General features: G+C 34.0%; 1 protein-coding gene and 1 pseudogene across 2 annotated transcripts; one reads left to right on the top strand and one right to left on the bottom strand.

Moving 5' to 3' along the window:
* The first annotated feature begins 1,535 nt into the window (after positions 1-1,535).
* On the top strand, positions 1,536-3,065 carry LOC143566565 (pentatricopeptide repeat-containing protein At5g66520 pseudogene; annotated as a pseudogene).
* Positions 3,066-3,372: 307 nt separating this feature from the next.
* Positions 3,373-8,272, bottom strand: LOC143566564 (actin-related protein 8-like). Of its 2 annotated transcripts, none has more exons than XM_077053233.1 (12): positions 7,929-8,272; positions 6,987-7,066; positions 6,715-6,785; positions 6,562-6,629; positions 6,383-6,444; positions 6,194-6,291; positions 6,017-6,149; positions 5,752-5,894; positions 5,503-5,651; positions 3,969-4,102; positions 3,756-3,874; positions 3,373-3,674 (listed from the first exon to the last, which is right to left on the bottom strand). In XM_077053233.1, exons 1-12 carry the CDS (start codon positions 8,270-8,272, stop codon positions 3,597-3,599), a joined length of 1,479 nt encoding a protein of 492 aa, XP_076909348.1. In that variant the 3' UTR covers positions 3,373-3,596. The 2 variants fall into 2 exon arrangements, with proteins under 2 accessions (XP_076909348.1, XP_076909346.1); XM_077053231.1 differs by having other exon boundaries at positions 6,017-6,098.
* Positions 8,273-18,776: the final 10,504 nt, after the last annotated feature.

The raw sequence follows: 18,776 nt of genomic DNA, 5'->3' as shown, positions 1-18,776 counted from the left end.
AAACGATTTGACAACTAAATGTACAGAAAATATGTTCCACTACATCAACCTTACTGGGAAATACCCGGACGGTCTCTTTGCCTTGTGTCTGGGTCTGCCCTGCATTAGCACCAGGAACAGAAGGGAGCAATACCGAGACTGATTCTAGCAACAGCGCTGACATCTACAGTTCCTCAATATTGAGGTTAACTACGCGGTTCATAATCTTCTTGTTCATGTGGATTTAACGGGTTATAATCGTTTCTGAATAGTTTGTTTGCTTTGATGTTATGCCGTCAACCACGTGCATTAGATAGTTACTTGATGAAGCTCGTTGAGATTATTGTATAATTTTGCTTATTAGTTAATATACACAATACATGATATTTTTACAACAATGTGTGTAAAATGGCTCATTTTGAATATACTGTTACAACTTTCTTGTGTCATTGTTCATTTGCTTGTCAGTCTTGGTCATCTGTAACGAGTCTTGATATTTGTGTGGTCATAAATAAATGCAATAATACAAATAGGTACTTTGCTGGTTTAAAACGTGTGTGGTTTAGTTCTGACACCGCGATTTAACAGTTTTACGGTTCAATTTACAGTTTAAAACTTGAAATTAACATTTACTATTATTACTATTATTATTATTATTATTAGTTAAGGAACATGTTATATTTATTAACCACCCTTAACATGTTTTAAAAAATTATTATATAACTAGAATTTTGAACCCCCGCGTTGCGAGGGGCGGTCGATTTGAATGTTGTTTAGGGTTTGTGACAAAGCAAACAAACCCGTGAACATTCAAAAGTGCTAACACGACTTAAAACATACATGTAACAAAGAATTTTATAATCAAACTTAACAATTAATCGACATGTGGTCTAGAGTACTCGAGATATAAAAGATAACATATGTAAAATTAATTGACATATGTTCACCCGGGTGACGGCGAGTAGACGTGAATTGGGTCGGTCCCGGTTACCGAAACTAAAAGTAAAATAATCACTATATAAAGATCAAAGTTAATACATGTTTCGTTTAAGTTGATTAAAGTTTTTATTTTTATATAGAAAATTGAATAAAAGTAAGAGTGCATGAACACAAATGGTCAAAACTCAAAAGGCATTTATCATTTTGTTGGAAGTAACTGTACAGCATTCAGCAAGTAGCAATTAAGATGGGTACTACATCAACAACATGATGTACAATCTATAATGCCCGTAAACCTTTCAAATTGTTATATATATATAATAACGCTTAGTTCAAAACCACCAAAATCAATACCAAAATTCACATTGCCAAACCGTCAAATCCGTCTATTGGCGGACCCATCCAACTCGGCCGACTTGATTTGTTGTTTCTCAAAACCATAATTAGCGGCTTAGCCCAAAGTTTCTATTAAAACCGGCTGAACCAGACCATGAACGCTAAAAAGTAAGCCCTTATCTTTTTAATGATTTGGATAATGTTTAAAGGGTAGTAAATGAATATCAGACTTGATAATATACCCAAGTCAAAATTCTCTTAGCAAGACAAAAAAGGTGTCACACACAATGGCTTCTTCACATGTACCAGCCCCTATTACATTGCTGCAAATATGCACCAATTTGAAAGAAATCAGACAACTACACACCCAACTGGTGGTGTCGGGATTGATCAATAGACGGGTTAATGCTGGGAGGCTAATCGCATCATACGTGACATGTGGTGAAACCTATGAAGCTTTGTCTGTGTTCCATGCAATACCTTATCCTGATGTGTTTATTTACAACAACATTATTAGAGGCTTAACATTAGCTAAATGCCCACATGATTCACTGTTACTTTACAATGAACTCTTACAGAATAAACTAACACCAGATAACCACACTTACACTTATGTTTTAAAAGCATGTTCCCATTTAAAAGCTGTTTCTGAAGGGAAGCAACTTCATGCACAGATCATTAAGGCCGGAAAGAAACCGGACAACTATATTCACGGCTCGATGATTAACATGTATGTGAATTTAGGCGAAATGGGTCCTGCTGAACGCGTTCTTTCCGAGTTTTCAGAAGAGAATGTGCTTGCAATAAACTCCATGATTACTGGCTACATGAACCAGGGCGAGGTTGACGGTGCAAGACAACGGTTTGATAAAATGTCTAAACGAGATTCTGCGTCTTGGAGTGCAATGATATCCGGGTGCACTAGAAACGGTATGCATACCGAGGCTTTAGCCATGTTTCAAGAAATGATAGGTTTAAAAGTTTTGATAAACAAGTCGAGTCTAGTGAGTGTGCTTTCTGCGTGCGGGCATTTGGGCGTGTTGGATCATGGTAGATGGATACATGTTTACATTAATAAGAATATGGATAACATTAGTGTTAATCTTGGCACTTCTATTATTGACATGTACACGAGATGCGGGTGCATTGAGTTTGCCTATGAAGTTTTCAAAAGTATGCTCGAGAAAGACGTCGTGACATGGGGAGTTATGATACACGGGTTTGCAACACACGGGCCCGTTAATAAATGCTTTCAACTTTTTGATGAAATGGTGGCTCAAGGAACCGACCCAAACGAGGTTATATTTACAGCCATACTCACGGCGTGCTCTCATGCAGGATTAGTAGACTCGGGTCGGTTATATTTCAATAAAATGTCAAGTTTATATAACATTAGACCATCGGTTCAACACTACGGGTGCATGGTTGATCTTCTTGGCCGGGCTGGAAGGTTAGCCAAGGCGGAGGAGTTAATCTCAACAATGACTATAGAGTCGAACGCAGTTATATGGGGTGTGTTACTTGCGGGTTGTAGAATCCATAAGGAGTTTAGATTAGGGGAATATGCATTTAAGCAACTACTTAAGTTGGAGCCCAATTCAGGTGAGCGGTATAAGCTAGCGGGCCATTTGTTGGCCGATAGAGGTGAACGAGAACGCGTGCATAAACTGAGAAAAGATGTTCGGGACCGAAATTTAGAGGTAACACAAGGGTTAAGTTTGATTGAGGTTGATGGGGAGATTCATGAATTTGGTGCAAGTGATATTGATCATAGAAGGTATCAAGAAATATATAGTGTGTTCCAGGGATAAAATGCGTGTCCTGTACATAGATCGGGTCGGGTTTAGGTTGAAACGGGCCAAGTTAAGTTATCCACAAATACATGTGTTCATTAGAAAGACAATTATAAATGGTTCATGCATTATTTACTATGGTGAAACAAGATTATTACACAACAGACATTATTATGGGATAATATCATTTATCCTTCTCAAAACTTGGTATAATACCCACCTTATTTATCTAACAAAAATTATTTATATCAAATATACCCATTTTTAAATTAATGACACTTATACCCTTATCTTAAAACTAGCATCAGGATATGAGAGTTTGGAGTAAAGGTATAAATGTATAATAGTCATATTTTAAATTGTATTGAATGAAATGGGTACATATGAATTTGAAGTATTTTGAATGGGTATATTTGATATTAACCTTTTTAGTTAGGTAAATATGATATTATGCAAGTTTTTAGAGGTACATATAACAACACAACTCTATTTATAAAGGACAATGACCTTGAAACCTTTAGATGCTCGACCCGCGTAAAACAACCAACTTCACCATAAGAAGTTTCTTTTGGACTTGGGTCGAAAATCCTTTTTGTCAAGACACCAAGAATCAGGAAACGTGCTCAACTGCGTGCGAAAAGAAAATAAAAATAATGGGTGCATATCGTTAACAAAAAAGCACGTGAAATTTAATATAATATAACTTACATTGCTGAGAAGCTTGGCCCCATACCATGCAGAATCTGCACCAGACGGTGGTGGAATAACGCGTATGCCGTTGGATATGGATGGTGGAAGAAGAATATGGAGTTCCTTATCTAATCTTTCTGCACACGGGAAATAAAAAGTTGGCTAAATAAGATATCACACCGTCACTTTATAAATCAAACGTATTTACATGAAAAAAATAATGATTCATACCAACTAATCCCGGTAAGCATGCAGTGCCGCCAGCCAAAACAATGGACTTGAACCAAGAATCATCAGCGGATAATCCCAAAGCATGGCATTGTTCAATGCAAAGTGCCACCATTTGATGCAAACCCTTTGAACTCCTGTTGTCAAAAGAATAGAAGTTCTTTAAATGTCAGGGTGGGTCTAACAGGTTGAAACGGCCGGGTTGATCCACACAAACTTTTTTCCCGTTAACATTCTTTATGCGAATAATCAAAATGTTACTAGATTCTTAGACTATCTCCATCCCAAAAGGCTAAATATGTCCAACCATACAAACTTCTTACAAATCAATACATCCTTCCGCGTCATCACCACTTTCTAATAATTTATAATGAAAGTATTCTTCATACCAAATGAATTATTTATAAAATTTTCAATAAACTTATTATAATACACGAATACTTTGTTAGTAAAATAAATTATATAAATTAAAGTATTGTATAAAAAACAAAATGGGGTAAAAGCTACAAAAATATTGTTTTTAAAATATAAACATTACATAATTTTGTTATTTTGCCGAATTATTACATTAAAATGACTTAAAAGAAAAATGATTTTGATGTACAAGTCTTTAAAACACAATGGTGTACAAGTCGTTTGGCCACCTCACCAACGGGTGGCTCAAGGGATGTGGAACGGAGAAAACCTTATTATGTGCATATAAAAACCATAGTTATCAAATGCGTTAGGCGCACTCAAGGCGCATAGGTCTCTCCGAGGGCCTAGGCGCTGGGCACAGAAAAAGCGTGGGCCTCAGAAAAAAAAAAGCGCACTTAAATAAAAAAAATCAAAAATATTTAGTAACGGAAAATACCATCTTTTTCAGATTCCAATATATTTCAAGCCATAATCCTCTAACATAAACTACCAAAATCATCTAAAATACCAAAATAACCAAACATATATCATCAAAGCAGATAGTTTATTCAAAAACGAATGATCTGAGCATTTTCAATCAAAAGTAATGGCAGTTTATTCAACAATCTAAATTAAATTAAAGTTTAAAAACATGCTAAACATGTTGCATGACACAAATTAGTAAATAAAACACACTACATTAAACTTTTAATTATGAAAAGGATGCATCTTCAAATAATTAAAATTAAAAAATATGAGAAATTGAGAATCAATCACAAGCTCTGTTAATTGTGTTTTTTAATTATGTTAACCCAATTAATTTTAGGTAGGTTGTTTAAATGGGTTAAATGATAAAGTCAAAGAAAATCAAATCAAGCAGAAAAATAAGGGCCGACCTTTTTCCTAAATTAGCGCCTGTAATTAAGGAAGGCGGTGAACCACCACCCAAAAAAAAACGCCTAGGCGGCCAGGCGCTGTGATTTTAATAACTATGATTAAAACATACTTTAAGAAACATTTTTTATTTAACCCATTTGAGATATAAACACAGCCTAAATCAACCATTTCTTAGTAAACAGGTCGAAATTGACAGCTCTTATAAATATAGACAACAAAAGGATTTGAGAATAAGTGTACATACACTCCCGCAATAATCGGTTGGAATAAAATCTCTCCTGTTCGAAACCGCTCTTGCTTAAGAGTAAACCAACCCTCAACAGGAACTTCATATGAAGCTTCTGTATCCTTTTGCAATTCAGCTTGGTAGTCAATGGCAACATAACAAAGGTTCTGCAAGTCAACTCAACCCGATAAAACATTAGGCTATATGAAATGTGTTAAAAGAGGTCCAGATCAAGTTCACTTCAACAATGGAAAAAAAAATAGATACCTCTTTCAATGCGCGCACTGTGTATACCGAAGAAAAATTTTGATTTCTTTGTAGCATTTGCTCTTTAAGGTATCCAACAAGCTTCAAAGCTCCAGCGGGCACAACTTTCACGCCCACTTTGTACATTATCTTACCATTTAAAACTGGGGACATAAAACAAGAACTTATAAAACAAAACGGTTTAACGTGGCTTAGCACTTGCACAAATCACAGTTAATCTAACATAACATGATTATGATGATTAAAAGAGCAAGAGATTGCATACTTGGCACAATAGATGTTTGATTAAAACCGACATTGACAAGAATTCCTGAAGTTTTTCTTGCTGCAAACAAAGCTAAAGTTGCATGCACATCATGCAACAGGAACAATAAAGTTATTTCTGTAATATGCATATTCTTGTTATAAAATCAAAGAGAGAATAAAAAAAGTAGGTCCAGACCTGGCTAACTGCACAGACTGAAGGAACATTCATATCAAACATCGCAGAGTAGATGGTTTCTTTTAGTTTCCGTCTCGCGGTTTTATCAGATCGTGTATCTGAACATGTTTAGGAAATAACAGTAGTGAAGTAGTTTCTAATATTAAACAAATGCCAATAGATAAAAAGATAACATGAAGTGAACTGTACCTCCATAATGAGTAATTGGAATTGAGACAACAGTTGGCTGCGTATATGATTTCACTTGCATCCTGCAGGTGATTACATCAAGAAAAACATCAGTTTCAGATAAAGCAAAAAATAGATTTATTTAATGTGTTAAGAAAGTACTGAGACTGTCTAAAAATGTAATTCACAACGAAGTACACCTGCTATATATTGTTGCAAAAAAATGGCGAAGCCTAGAGTACATTGGAGCCTCGATGTTACCAAATTCCTATATTTACAATTGATCTTTAAGAATACCAAATAATGGAAGTAGACATCTGTACCGTGTAAAATTAATGGAAGTAACAACTTACCAAAAATGTTGCAGCCCGACCAGATGGAGAGTCATACTTGCTCCAACCAAATTTGCAATAGCCAGAACCGCCTTTAGTGAAGATAAAAGTAAAAAAAAGTATTAAACATTAGCATGAATACAATTAACTAACATGATCATAATACTAGATGTAGTTGAAACATACACATCTTGTGGATTGATTTAATATTCAACAATTAATTTTAAATATTCGTCACTTTCATGTTTTGGGTCCAGTTTAGAAAGTATGAAAAGAAATAATTTTAAATATACCGTCAATGATGATAGCTCCGGGAACCTGCACTCGTTGACCATAGATCTGCATAAATGATTGCATCCGACAAGGATAGGTTCTGCAATCACAAATCAAGGATGTTACTTGATAGATGAGAAATGGTAAAATTAGTAAACAACTAAACAAATAGTGCCCGTTTTCAGCTTTAATTTTAGTCCCTCTTCTTATCTTCTCTTACCAAATCAGGAAAACCATTCAACTAACATATATCAAATTTACAAAATAAAAAAGGAAAATTGAAAAGAAATGATGGCAATCGGTTTAGTCAATATAAGTATGCGACTGCTTAAAGACTAAAGTGGTCCTCATACACAGCCTTCACATTTTGACTGTTGTGTACATTACATGATTCTCTCCAGCAACAACACAAAACTTAATATACCAAACTAGTAATTAGTAATAAATAATATTGATCAAAATACCTAAAAGTAGTCAATCTTCATACATAATACACTCCTGTTAGAGCTACTAATTTTCCTTCAAAATTCTTCAGATAGAACCTTAATCTAACCTAATACTTCTAACAAAATAACTTAACAACTACAATGAAATCAAATGATTCAAAATTCATGATAATTTATAATACTAATAATAGTGGGGATGTTATATACAGACACCATCCCATGGTGTATGTACAGGCATATACGACCCGTATATACATTGCGTGTCTGACATATGTACACAGAAATCAGAGTTGCAGTTTATTGCAACCTATACGAGGATGTCTAGTATAGTTCTTTGTGGCCCTACATGCCTCGTATATGCCATATACGGTTCATATATATCTTCGTGGATGAACTATATGACTCGTATAGGGTAATACGAGGCAAAAAACACATACTGGCAAAAGCAGTACGACTCGTATAGGCCTATACAGGTGTCTGGATAACCAAGCCTAATAATAAGAGACATAAGCTTACCGAAGAGGATAACCAGAGCGTAAGCTAGTTTCGGCGAAGAACTTAGAGTCCCAAGGATCCTGTTGGCTTTGCAGAAAATATATCCACAACATATTATGAGAAACAATCAATTTCCATGACTTACAAATAACAGTAAGCTTAGCCGCCTCTTTCGGTCCAAGTAGCTTCAAAATTTGCATAAATATATCAAGCGGGATTCGATCGAATTCGCCCGTGGACGATGAACAAACAATAATCTGATCTGAATCACACCCCAAGCCTTTTGAATTGGATGATGAGCGTGAGCTTGAGCTCGAATTCGACCGAATTGCGGAACCCAGTACCAGTTTTAATAAATAAGACATTATGAATCCGGTGAGCAGGTTTTGGCCGGAGGTAAGTGGTGACCGGCGGTGCTGACTTCTTCAACTGATTGATGCTTCATTTGAATTTAACTCAAGTTATTATAAAAACGGAGAAAATAACATATAAAAACCCTTAAAAAAATTAAAAATTAATAAATAAAAAATCATAACTCAAAATTTGATAAAAAGCAAAAAAAAGTAAAAACACAAAACCATTTCTACCGTCTTTCTCATTCTAAAAAAAATATGTTGAGGGAAAAAAGATCATTGTGTTTTTTTGTTTATCATTGTATTTTGTGTTCATTTTCGTTATTGATCGTGTCTTTTTTCCTTGACATTGTGTTGTTTTTCTTGATATTGTGTTATATTAGTCAACATTGTGTTATATTTTGATCGTCATTGTGTTACATTTTGCGATTTATTGTGTATTTTTTTAGTTATAATTGTGTCTTTTGTTCATTTTCGTCATTGTGTCTTTTATCTCTGCATTGTGTCTTTTCGGGTTATTATTTTTTTTTTTGAACAAGAATGACGAGAGAAACATTTTTATTTTTAATTTTTTTTATTTATATTTTGAGTTATTATTTTTTTTATTAATTTTTTGGAATTTTTTAAAGGGTTCTTTGGGTAGTCACAAATCCTTCTCACCCTCACATTTTTGTCTTCCTTTGTATTTTAACATTTCCCGATATATATAATACTTAATTTAGTTTAAATGATTATTAACATTATTATTATTATTATTATTAATTTTTATATTTGGTATTGGTTTAAATCAATGTTTTAAAAATCGGTATTTATTCTTATCAGATTGGACTAAAATGGTACAACCGGTTGAATCGGGTTGTACCGAGGGGTGCAACCATGTTGTATAGTTTACCTTCTAATTTCATATAAATTCAACTTTTAACTAAAATAAAACCCAAAAATACATAATTCCATAATAAAATATCATTCAAAAGTTAATCCGTATTCAAAAAACAATACAAAAGCACTTGATTTTCAAACAAAGTTCTTTTAAAATAAAGGTTCGCAATAGATTTATGCTATCGAAGTGTTGTATACATCGAGTTCAAGATCGCTTAAAAGATGAAATTCACTCTCATCGCCATCCTCATCAACAAGTGTATAAGTACTTTCATTTCCTACAATAATAAACAAGAAGTTTTAGTTACATATAATCATAATATACAAAAACTACATGAAATAAGTAACATATAAAAAAAAAGGGTCTGAAACATAAAAAATAGTGTGGGCTTTAAATCGGCTTACTTGTATAAACCGGTTTTCTATAAAAACCGGCCGGTTTAATATTCCATAAAACTGCTCAAATATACCGGGTACAAAATACAAGGTTGCTCACCGCAATCCAGTTCAACCGGTTGAACCGGCCAGTTTAAACCGGTTTTTAAAACACCGGTTTAAATAGTTATGCTATTTTTTTTTAACAGAATCTTTCATTAAAACAGCTAGCAAGATGCTAGAAACCAAAACACGACCAAGAAATGATTAAAATATAAAATTACACCAATTGATCCATCAAATCTTTTAAGAGGAGAACGATTCTTGATCCATAGATAACCTAACAATTTTATATCCTCCATTATTTTAGATAAGCAAGCTGGCTTGTTGGAGAAGATGAGATCATTTCTTGCCTTACAAATACACCAGCAAGCGGTTAGAACAATACTATATAACACCTTACTTTTGAGATGGCCCAAATCACGCGTTTCATGAATTTTGAGGAGATTGGCCACCAAGAAAGCATAAATAGTTCTATTAAATAACAGAGTGATTTTAGGGTTTTTTTTATGAGCTACATGTTAACCTGAATTAGAGAAGCCGATTAGCCAAGAACTGACCTTGGTGAATTCATGCACAAAACTATTTAGGTTATATGATTTGTGTAAATTGTATATTAATTGTTGATATATATTGGGCATATGTGTATGATATTTATATTTTTTGTATTACTAATCACAGTTGTTTTTGTAGGTATACCAACTGAGAAAAAAAAAATGTATTGATGACTATTAAAAAAATAGTAAAACATTAATGGATGTTGATAAATTGAGTTGAAAGAAATTGTTTTTTTATAGAAAGAAATTATAGTGTATGAATAAATTGTATTTACGACTTTGTGTAAAATAAACTGAAAACGGGGATAAAAAATTACAAAAATAAATTAAAAAGATTTTATCATTTATTATTATAGTTTTTACAAGTTGTTATGTCGCGGCTGTGGTCTCGGAGTATATTAGTCGTTGGTGCAAAGTGCCCCGAATATTTGGGTTTTTGGTTAGAGACCTTCTTGAACTCCAAAAGTTAGTAAAGCTTGGAGCCTTGGAAAAAGAGGTGTTTAATGGTTTAGTTCTTATAGCTTGTTGGAGTTTATAGAAGACGAGAAACGGAAAGGTGTTCGAAAGAAAGGAGGTAAAAATTGAAAATATTATTGGCGATATTAAATCTTTTGGGTTTCTGTGGCTCAAAAAAGAGGGGAGAAATAGATCGCCAGCTTGGTCTAATTGGTGTAACTTTTTTTAATGTAATATTTTCGTTTTTGGGTGGCTCTCTAGATTGTGGAGGTTGCCGTTTGGTGTTTTGGTGGTTTTCGGTTATTATAGTTTGAAAAAAAAAGTTATTATATTTTGATTAGTTTTATTATTAATTAGAGAAAGAATTATAATGGTTTTAGTAGTCATATTAATTGAAGAGAGAGAATATGTGCTATTGCAATTAAAACATTTTTATTTATCTTATCTTATCTTACTATACTATTAAAGCAACACAAGGTTTTCACATGACATTCAACTAGCATGTCCACATAGGCTTCCAACTCATCAATTTTCTATTTATATAATTTCAACATGTTAATTTGAACATTAATTTTAAATATTAACTCCTAAGTTGAAAAAAAGTTTCAAAATAAATTGTTATAATAATCATTTATTGAGTGATAAAGACAATTAATTGTTTTCAATGCTATTGTTTTAAATTTTGAGACTTTGTTATTTTATTTTATATTTTTGGATTTTGGGAAATTATTTTTGAATGTTTGGACCAGATGCATGGATGTTTGGATTGAAATGATGGTTTAAGTCACGAGGTTTGAATTATATTGTTGCTTTATTAAGCGCGTGATTTAATAAAAATTATAATTATATCTCATTGTTATATTCATATTTTTAGCATTTTATATGTTGTGTTAATTTCAATAAAAATAGTTTTATAACACACAACTTATGTTACAACATCTGCATGTTTACGCTTCATAGTTTACAACATATGAATTAAGTAGATGATGAAGTTTTAATTAATATGTCTTTTTTATTTCATGGTATAAGTTAGAAATATGTGGCATAACTTATAATTATGTTTTAAATTTTTATTTTTTTTATTTGTCTTTTGTATGTTTGATTCTTTTAATTTAAAAAACAATATGATAATAATAATAATAATAATAATAATAATAATAATTGACGTTTAACATTCATTAAAATGTATATAACGCACACGCGTACACACACACACATACATATGTGAAGTTTTATATATTTTTCGTCCGTGTGTAATACGGGATCTAACCTAGTTTTTAAATACTTATAATTAAGTTAGTAATCCACATTAATTTCTCGCACTTCTCGTACTAATACCACTTTTCGCATGAACTTAAATATATATATATATATAAGGTGGAGTTATAATAAGAAGTGGAGTGTGTCTAAAAAGTGTAAAAAAAATGGAAAAATAGTCAATCTGTTTGACTTATCGTTTTCTCATACTTCTGGTCGGATTCAATGTTCGGTCCAGAATACTTTTTTTCTCATACTAAAATTTTAAGGGTTCTGACCAAAACCCGACTTCCGACTCGAAGTTCGGATTTTGGTCAGACTTGACTCGTTTAAACGTTAAAATTAACATAACTCGAGTTCTACTCATCCGTTTGGATTGATTCCAGCGACATTAAATTCGTTTTTACTTATACTTTCATACCTCTAAGTTTCACATTCTGTGGATTATTCTCGTTTGGCACGTTAATCGGACGAAGTCTTATTTATTCTAAATAATATATCATTAACTCGCTTATTGTTAAGGTGAGTTTTGTCATTCCCCCGTTTTTACTTATTTTCAAACATTTTGGGGGTGTATGCGTACTATATATTTTCGAATTATATATATATGTTAACTTTAGCAAACGTTGTATTGTGTGTGAATTGCTAAACATGCTTGCTAATTGCTTACTTGGTTATTGTACACATTTGGAGATGTCCAACATATTCTCATATAGTATAATCATACGACCGTCTTGTTTAACCGGCGCCCGATTTGCTTGGCAATGGTTCGCTTGACACTTTATTTGCTCATTGGTTTGGTTTATTTACTGCTTTACTTACGTTTTGCTATTCTTTCATATTGTATTGTAATTTGCAAAATTAATGGCATGCTCACTCAACATTATTGTTGACAAATCTATTTATTTTATACGCATATGCAGGTTATAGCTTGAATTGAGAAGAAAATTGAAGTCATGGATTGCTAGATGAGGCCTTAGGCTTATTCAAGAATAAATTTAATTTGAGTTATTTGAATTATTTCTATTTTTGTCATGAAATATTGTTATGGATTATTTGGTTTATCTATGGATGTTATATTTGGTATTTAATTAATTAATTATTTGATATTGTCACCATTATTGCATGATAGTTACCTCGAGTTGTGAGCAATCATGCTCACGCCCCGGTATTTCCGCCTTAGGTTGGGGTGTGATAAATTGGTATCAGAGACGAAGGTTTAGGATATGTGGTTAGAAATTGTCCTTGTCATATGTTAGGAACCCTATACGTGTCTATCTGAACTGTTTTATGTGCTCCTTAATTGTTTATAGTTTATTTAGGTAATTATTGATGATATCTGTTATTTTAGGTAAACATTTATAATTGCTTTTCGTTTTAGGTAATTAGTAAGTTGTATCTCTTATTTTAGTTAATTACTTAGTATATCTTTTATTTTAGGAAATCATTTAATATATATTTTATTTTGGTAATTATCGCACACACCAAATCTGAGGTTATGCTTCACTTTCAAAATATTTTCAAAATCTTTAAATATCTTTTAAAACTTTAGCAGATTGCTTTTCTATTTTTGGAAAATTCCTTAAGAATTCCCAATATTTGTTTTTACTCCCTCTCCTTAGGGCATGGGGTATGACATGTTCGGTAGTAACTGTAAGGGGTGCGATAACTGTGAGTCGGGCCTTGGAAAAACGGTACCGAGAACCCAAGGTAAGACGCTATTCCTTACCGGAGGATAACCTGACCACAGTATTCGAGCCCCTAGGCCAAAGCTGAACAATATGTCATACAACCGGACCTTAAGTGAATCAAACGTGATCGATCAAACGGTTGCATTCCTTTTATAAACCGAATTCACGGTTATTCGTGGCTAAATTCGGAAACTTTCCAAAATTTTGTTTTATTTTTTTTTAAATGTTTAGTTGGATGGAAAATCCATGTCAACCAATGGGCACTTCAACTATTCATTTCACAACCCGTTTTAATTCGATATTTGGTTGGGGATATCACCGTGGTGGTTCACGAGATACTCCAACTACTTATTTTTTTATTTGTTTATTTGATATTTAGTGAGGTCAGTTAAAATGCCATGTAACGCTCATGGGCCGACCCACTCCATTGATTTGGTAATTTGTTAATTAGTTTGGTCAGTTAAAATGCCATGTAACGCTCTTGGGCCGACCAACTCAAATTGTTTGTTAATCGTTATTTAATTGGGCCAACAAAATACCATGGAACGCTCATGGGAAGCCCAATTCTCAATATTTAAGTCCCGCTATGTAATTGGGGTCATTTTAACTATCATGGAACGCTCATGGGAGGCCCAATTCCCAAAGCTTAATTTTTTGATTTAGTTGGGCCATTCAAATTGCCATAGAAAGCTCATGGGAGGCTAACTCACTTGATTTAATTTGTTATTTATTTTGGGTTTTGAGCTGCCATAGGAAGCCCTTGGAAAGCCCATGGAAAGCCCTAACATTTTACACTTTAATTCAAAATAAATATTTTATTTAATTAACTATCCCAAAAGTTAACCACATTATTTTACGTCGCGTCTTGCCCTCAAGTCATGACAAATCACTAGCACATATTAGTCGCATTTCCTCATTGTCTTTCATTGACTCGTTTACATAACTTACCCGATCCTTATAACATTTCACTTTTGGTCCCTGCAAAATGTCTTCTCAACTTCGCCACCGTAGCAACCGCCATCCATCGGCTGCTCGTGATCGCCAGCTGCTCATATCACGAAGGAGTCCACTGCTGCTTTGCCCGAGGTTGTGGCTCAATGTCACACTCGGTCCATAGGCGGAAACAACCGGTGTGCGACTCATGAAAGGTTTTCGAGAGCGCGGTTAAGCAACAAATATATGATAAAATACATGAGGATTTCATTCATAATATAAGTTTTAAAGGTTTACATATAACATATTGAGATTTCACAGTTATGTCCTGCCGAAGGGAGATATAACCGTGAAAACTCCAAAATATAAAATCCTCATACATGAAATTTCCATAGTTAAACATAAAACCGTAGTGAGACACCGTGACCTCTCCACGTAGCTAAATACCTGAAAGACACGTAAAATAATTTAATCAGTACAAACTGAGTGAGTTCACAAGTTTTGTGACTCGATAAAATGCTTTATAATATAATTCTCATAACGTCATGAATGCAGTATCCATGACTTGCAGTGTAACGTGAATACATGAGTTCGTAACCATTCCTTGACTATATATATACACCATAAAGCCCCACATAACATCCCACGAGTCCACGAGGGAATAAATAAATCGGAAAACTAAGCACCCGTCTTATAAAGTGGCGCGACCACTTACGAGTGGGTTGGTCAGACCAGTAGTACTACCCGTAGAGTTCCTCGGCTATAGTTGCCTATAGTTTATGGTTACAATATATACCGGGGACTTTATGTACCATGAGCGCGCCAAATATCTCATGTACACGCACATTGTAAATCAAGATATACACCATGATAAAACATATTTAAACACGTGTCCCTCGCCCCGAAAACAGTTTAAAACATAGTGAAAATAGTGAAAATAGGGGCTGTGAGACTCACTTTAAATGAGGAATAATGTTCCGTTATACCTGGCGAGTTTCCTGTATTATATCGTATACGTATGCACTTCAGTACATAATATATAACTATTAATACTTAGCCCGATACATACTTATGAGGTGACGGTATATATGTATACTTTTTATACATTAGCGATACGGACGTTAGACAACGTCTTATACTTGTTATGTATATCCGTTATATCCTCTTTATATATATATCCTCCGAGCATTAGGGAATGCTCGATACAAATTATTCGTCGGTAATCATGACGTTCGTGACATGCTTTAGCCTAATAGGTTTTGGTGCTCTCATCGTTAGTCCCCAGGTAGGTAACGGGCCCATCTATGATATATTCGTTTACCAGCCTAGACAGGACGTCCCGACTACCGGCACCTCCACCCTTCCAGTTACTCGCAATGTCCATCACAAAAACCCGTATTTTATATTTGTTGCACATATATAGGAATATATGTGTATGACTTGTATACTTATTTTGTTATGTATATATTATAAGTATTATTAATAGTCTTTTTAAATCTTATAATTATATTACATGCTTTTACCATTATCCTTGACCCATACAATATTGTATATTTACATTTACTTATATATATCTTACACGTATTCCCCGTGTATTCATAGGATTATACGAGTGTATTTATATATATATCTCTTTGTTTTAAAGCCATTATATCCATGTATCCTCCGTGCAAAGGATTGCACTTTTATATATATTTTAGTATCCGATTTCCCGTAGTCGTTTCTCTTATTATTTTTGTTACTTTTATTATTATTATTATTACTATTATTATTTTTACTTTTATGACAAACCCGATACGGTTTTTAATACGTTAGTTATACCCTTTTTAAAGTTTAACATAACCAAAATTCCATCTTTACATTTATATCATCTTGTTTATTTATAAGTGGGTTTTACTACTCAAGATCATTTTTACCTTAACTAGGTGTTCTATTAACCTTAACCTTCCTTAAACACCCTTTAAATCCTTTATATCTTTTACTTAACATGATTTATCCTTAATTATATGTCATTTCAACACACTTCAAGTTTATGTTTATGTCTAATCACCTCATTATGTATACGTATCTTAGGCTTAGTCCATGTTTTTCTACTAAACATTTTATGGCATTAGTACCTTGGGAATGTCGGTTTTTGAGCGATTTAAGACGAGATCCAAGTTCCTTGACGTTAACCACGATGTTAAGAGTCTACATTATGTTCAAATAACATGAAATAGGTGGATTAGGGTCAAGTAAAATGATGAGACCGTGGCTGGACAGAATTTATGATTTTCCAGCCACTATAAACTGTTACAATTCACGTTTTGGCTCACCTAATGCTGAAACGAAGCCGGAAATGGATGTTCGTAAGGTGGTTCGTGATCCTTGCGAGTTTCCTTGGATTCCTAAACAAGAATCACCCAAAAATACCAAGTGGTTTGTGAGATATGAACAAAAGAAGAGAGGGGGGTACTGCTGGAAAATGCAGTTTCCAGTAGTGACCTTTGAAGGTTCAAGGCTTCTTACCGAGTTTTCCGGGCAGAGATCCGTTCAAGGCTTTCTACCACGGTTTAAGGATTTCTTCTAGCTTTCCAACGATATATAGGGTTCAAGATGTTAAGAGCAGAATTATAGAGAAAACGGGTTGCAAAGAGGCGGCTGTTTGGTGGCCTGCTGCTGTTCTTCGGCCGAGAGAGGAACAAGGGAGGAAGGGATTGTGTTCTTGTGTTTGTAAATGGTGCTTCTTGATCCAAAAAGTCTGGAATATATCAAGTGGGAGAGGTGAAACATAATCCCTTAAATCTAGGGGATGTCATCTTTCAAGATCAAGTGGAATGGAGTAGTCAAAGCATGGTTTATATTGTAAAATATAGGGGGCGGCCATAGGGGATGTTTAGGAGATTTGATCTTGACTTTGTAGCATCATTGTGTTCCCTAACATGATGTATGTATGATTTATGGATGGATGATTATATGTGGAATGATACATGGCAATTTCTAGTGTTAATACTTGATCACAAAACCGAATGGGGAAAAGTTGGGGTTCGGCTTTGGGCTGCAAAGGGAGGGTATTATGGTCATTTAATAAATATATTGATTGTCCAAATGTAGTGCTAAGTTCAATCTTGGTTCGGGTCTTAAGTGGATAGTTGTTAGGACGAGTTGATCATCGAGTAAACAAGTTATGGAATTTATATTGAACTTGGGTATTATGAGCTTCTCTTAATTTATTTGGTCACCTATAAGGTATTATAGATGGTATGGAACCCGGTATTTATTTCGGTTCCCGGTATGATGTATATTTAAATTTAGCCCGGAGTTATATTCGGTTAAATAGTGCTCCATATTGTAATCCTTCATGGATTGTTTAAATTATTAACTTCATATTATTTTGACTAGTATACCTTTAATTCCTTCATAGTTTCATATCTTAATCGTCTCACTGTATAATGTATCATTGATTTGGCCGGTTCGGCGACTATATTCCATTATTTAAATGTTTATGGCGTTTTGGTCCTAATTAGGGAATTAGGACATTACTGGGCATGGTCTTACCATTACCCCTTATATTGGATCATAGATATATATTTAGCTTGATATATTTGTCACCTCTAAACTATTACTGGGCTATCTTCATCATATAGCCGTTCTCATCGGCACTTTATACAATCCTATAGGCATTAACGACTGTTCTCGTTCACATTTCAAGTATACTATGGTTTATACCTCATATAAATTATATAAATAATACGTAATTTAAATCAAATATATACATTAGAGTGTGAAAAATTACCGAGTGTCACATTCTCCCCCTGTTGGAAGAATTTCGTCCCGAAATTTGTTGTTAGTTATCCGTTATAGTTGGGTCCGGGAAAAGGTGTGGGTACTTCTTTCGAATTTGATCTTCTCTTTCCCAGGTAAACTCGGGTCCTCTTTTAGATTTCCACTGTACCTTCACTAACTTAATCCGACTTCTTCGTAGTTTTTGTTCTTTCCAGTCGGTAACGGCTATCGGTTCTTCAACAAAATGTAATTGTTCGTCAATATGTACTTCGTCTAGGGGTACGATTAAAGATTCATCGGATAGACACTTTTTAAGGTTCGACACATGGAATGTGTCATGTACCCCGTTAAGTTCTTCAGGTAGCTTCAACTTATAGGCCACGGGACCTATCCTTTCCAGGATCTCAAATGGTCCGGTATATCTTGGGCTGAGCTTGCCCCGCTTTCCAAACCTCGGAACTCCTTTCCATGGCGAGACCTTTAAAAGAACTTTATCTCCCACTTGGAATTCCAAAGGCTTGCGTCTCACATCCGCATAACTTT

This window comes from Bidens hawaiensis, unplaced genomic scaffold (assembly GCF_021521415.1).
Source record: "Bidens hawaiensis isolate Kalapana, Puna unplaced genomic scaffold, B.hawaiensis_p1.1 tig00022913_1, whole genome shotgun sequence".
In the NCBI taxonomy this organism is placed as follows: domain Eukaryota; kingdom Viridiplantae; phylum Streptophyta; class Magnoliopsida; order Asterales; family Asteraceae; genus Bidens; species Bidens hawaiensis.
This window is presented reverse-complemented; position numbering and strand designations above follow the sequence as displayed.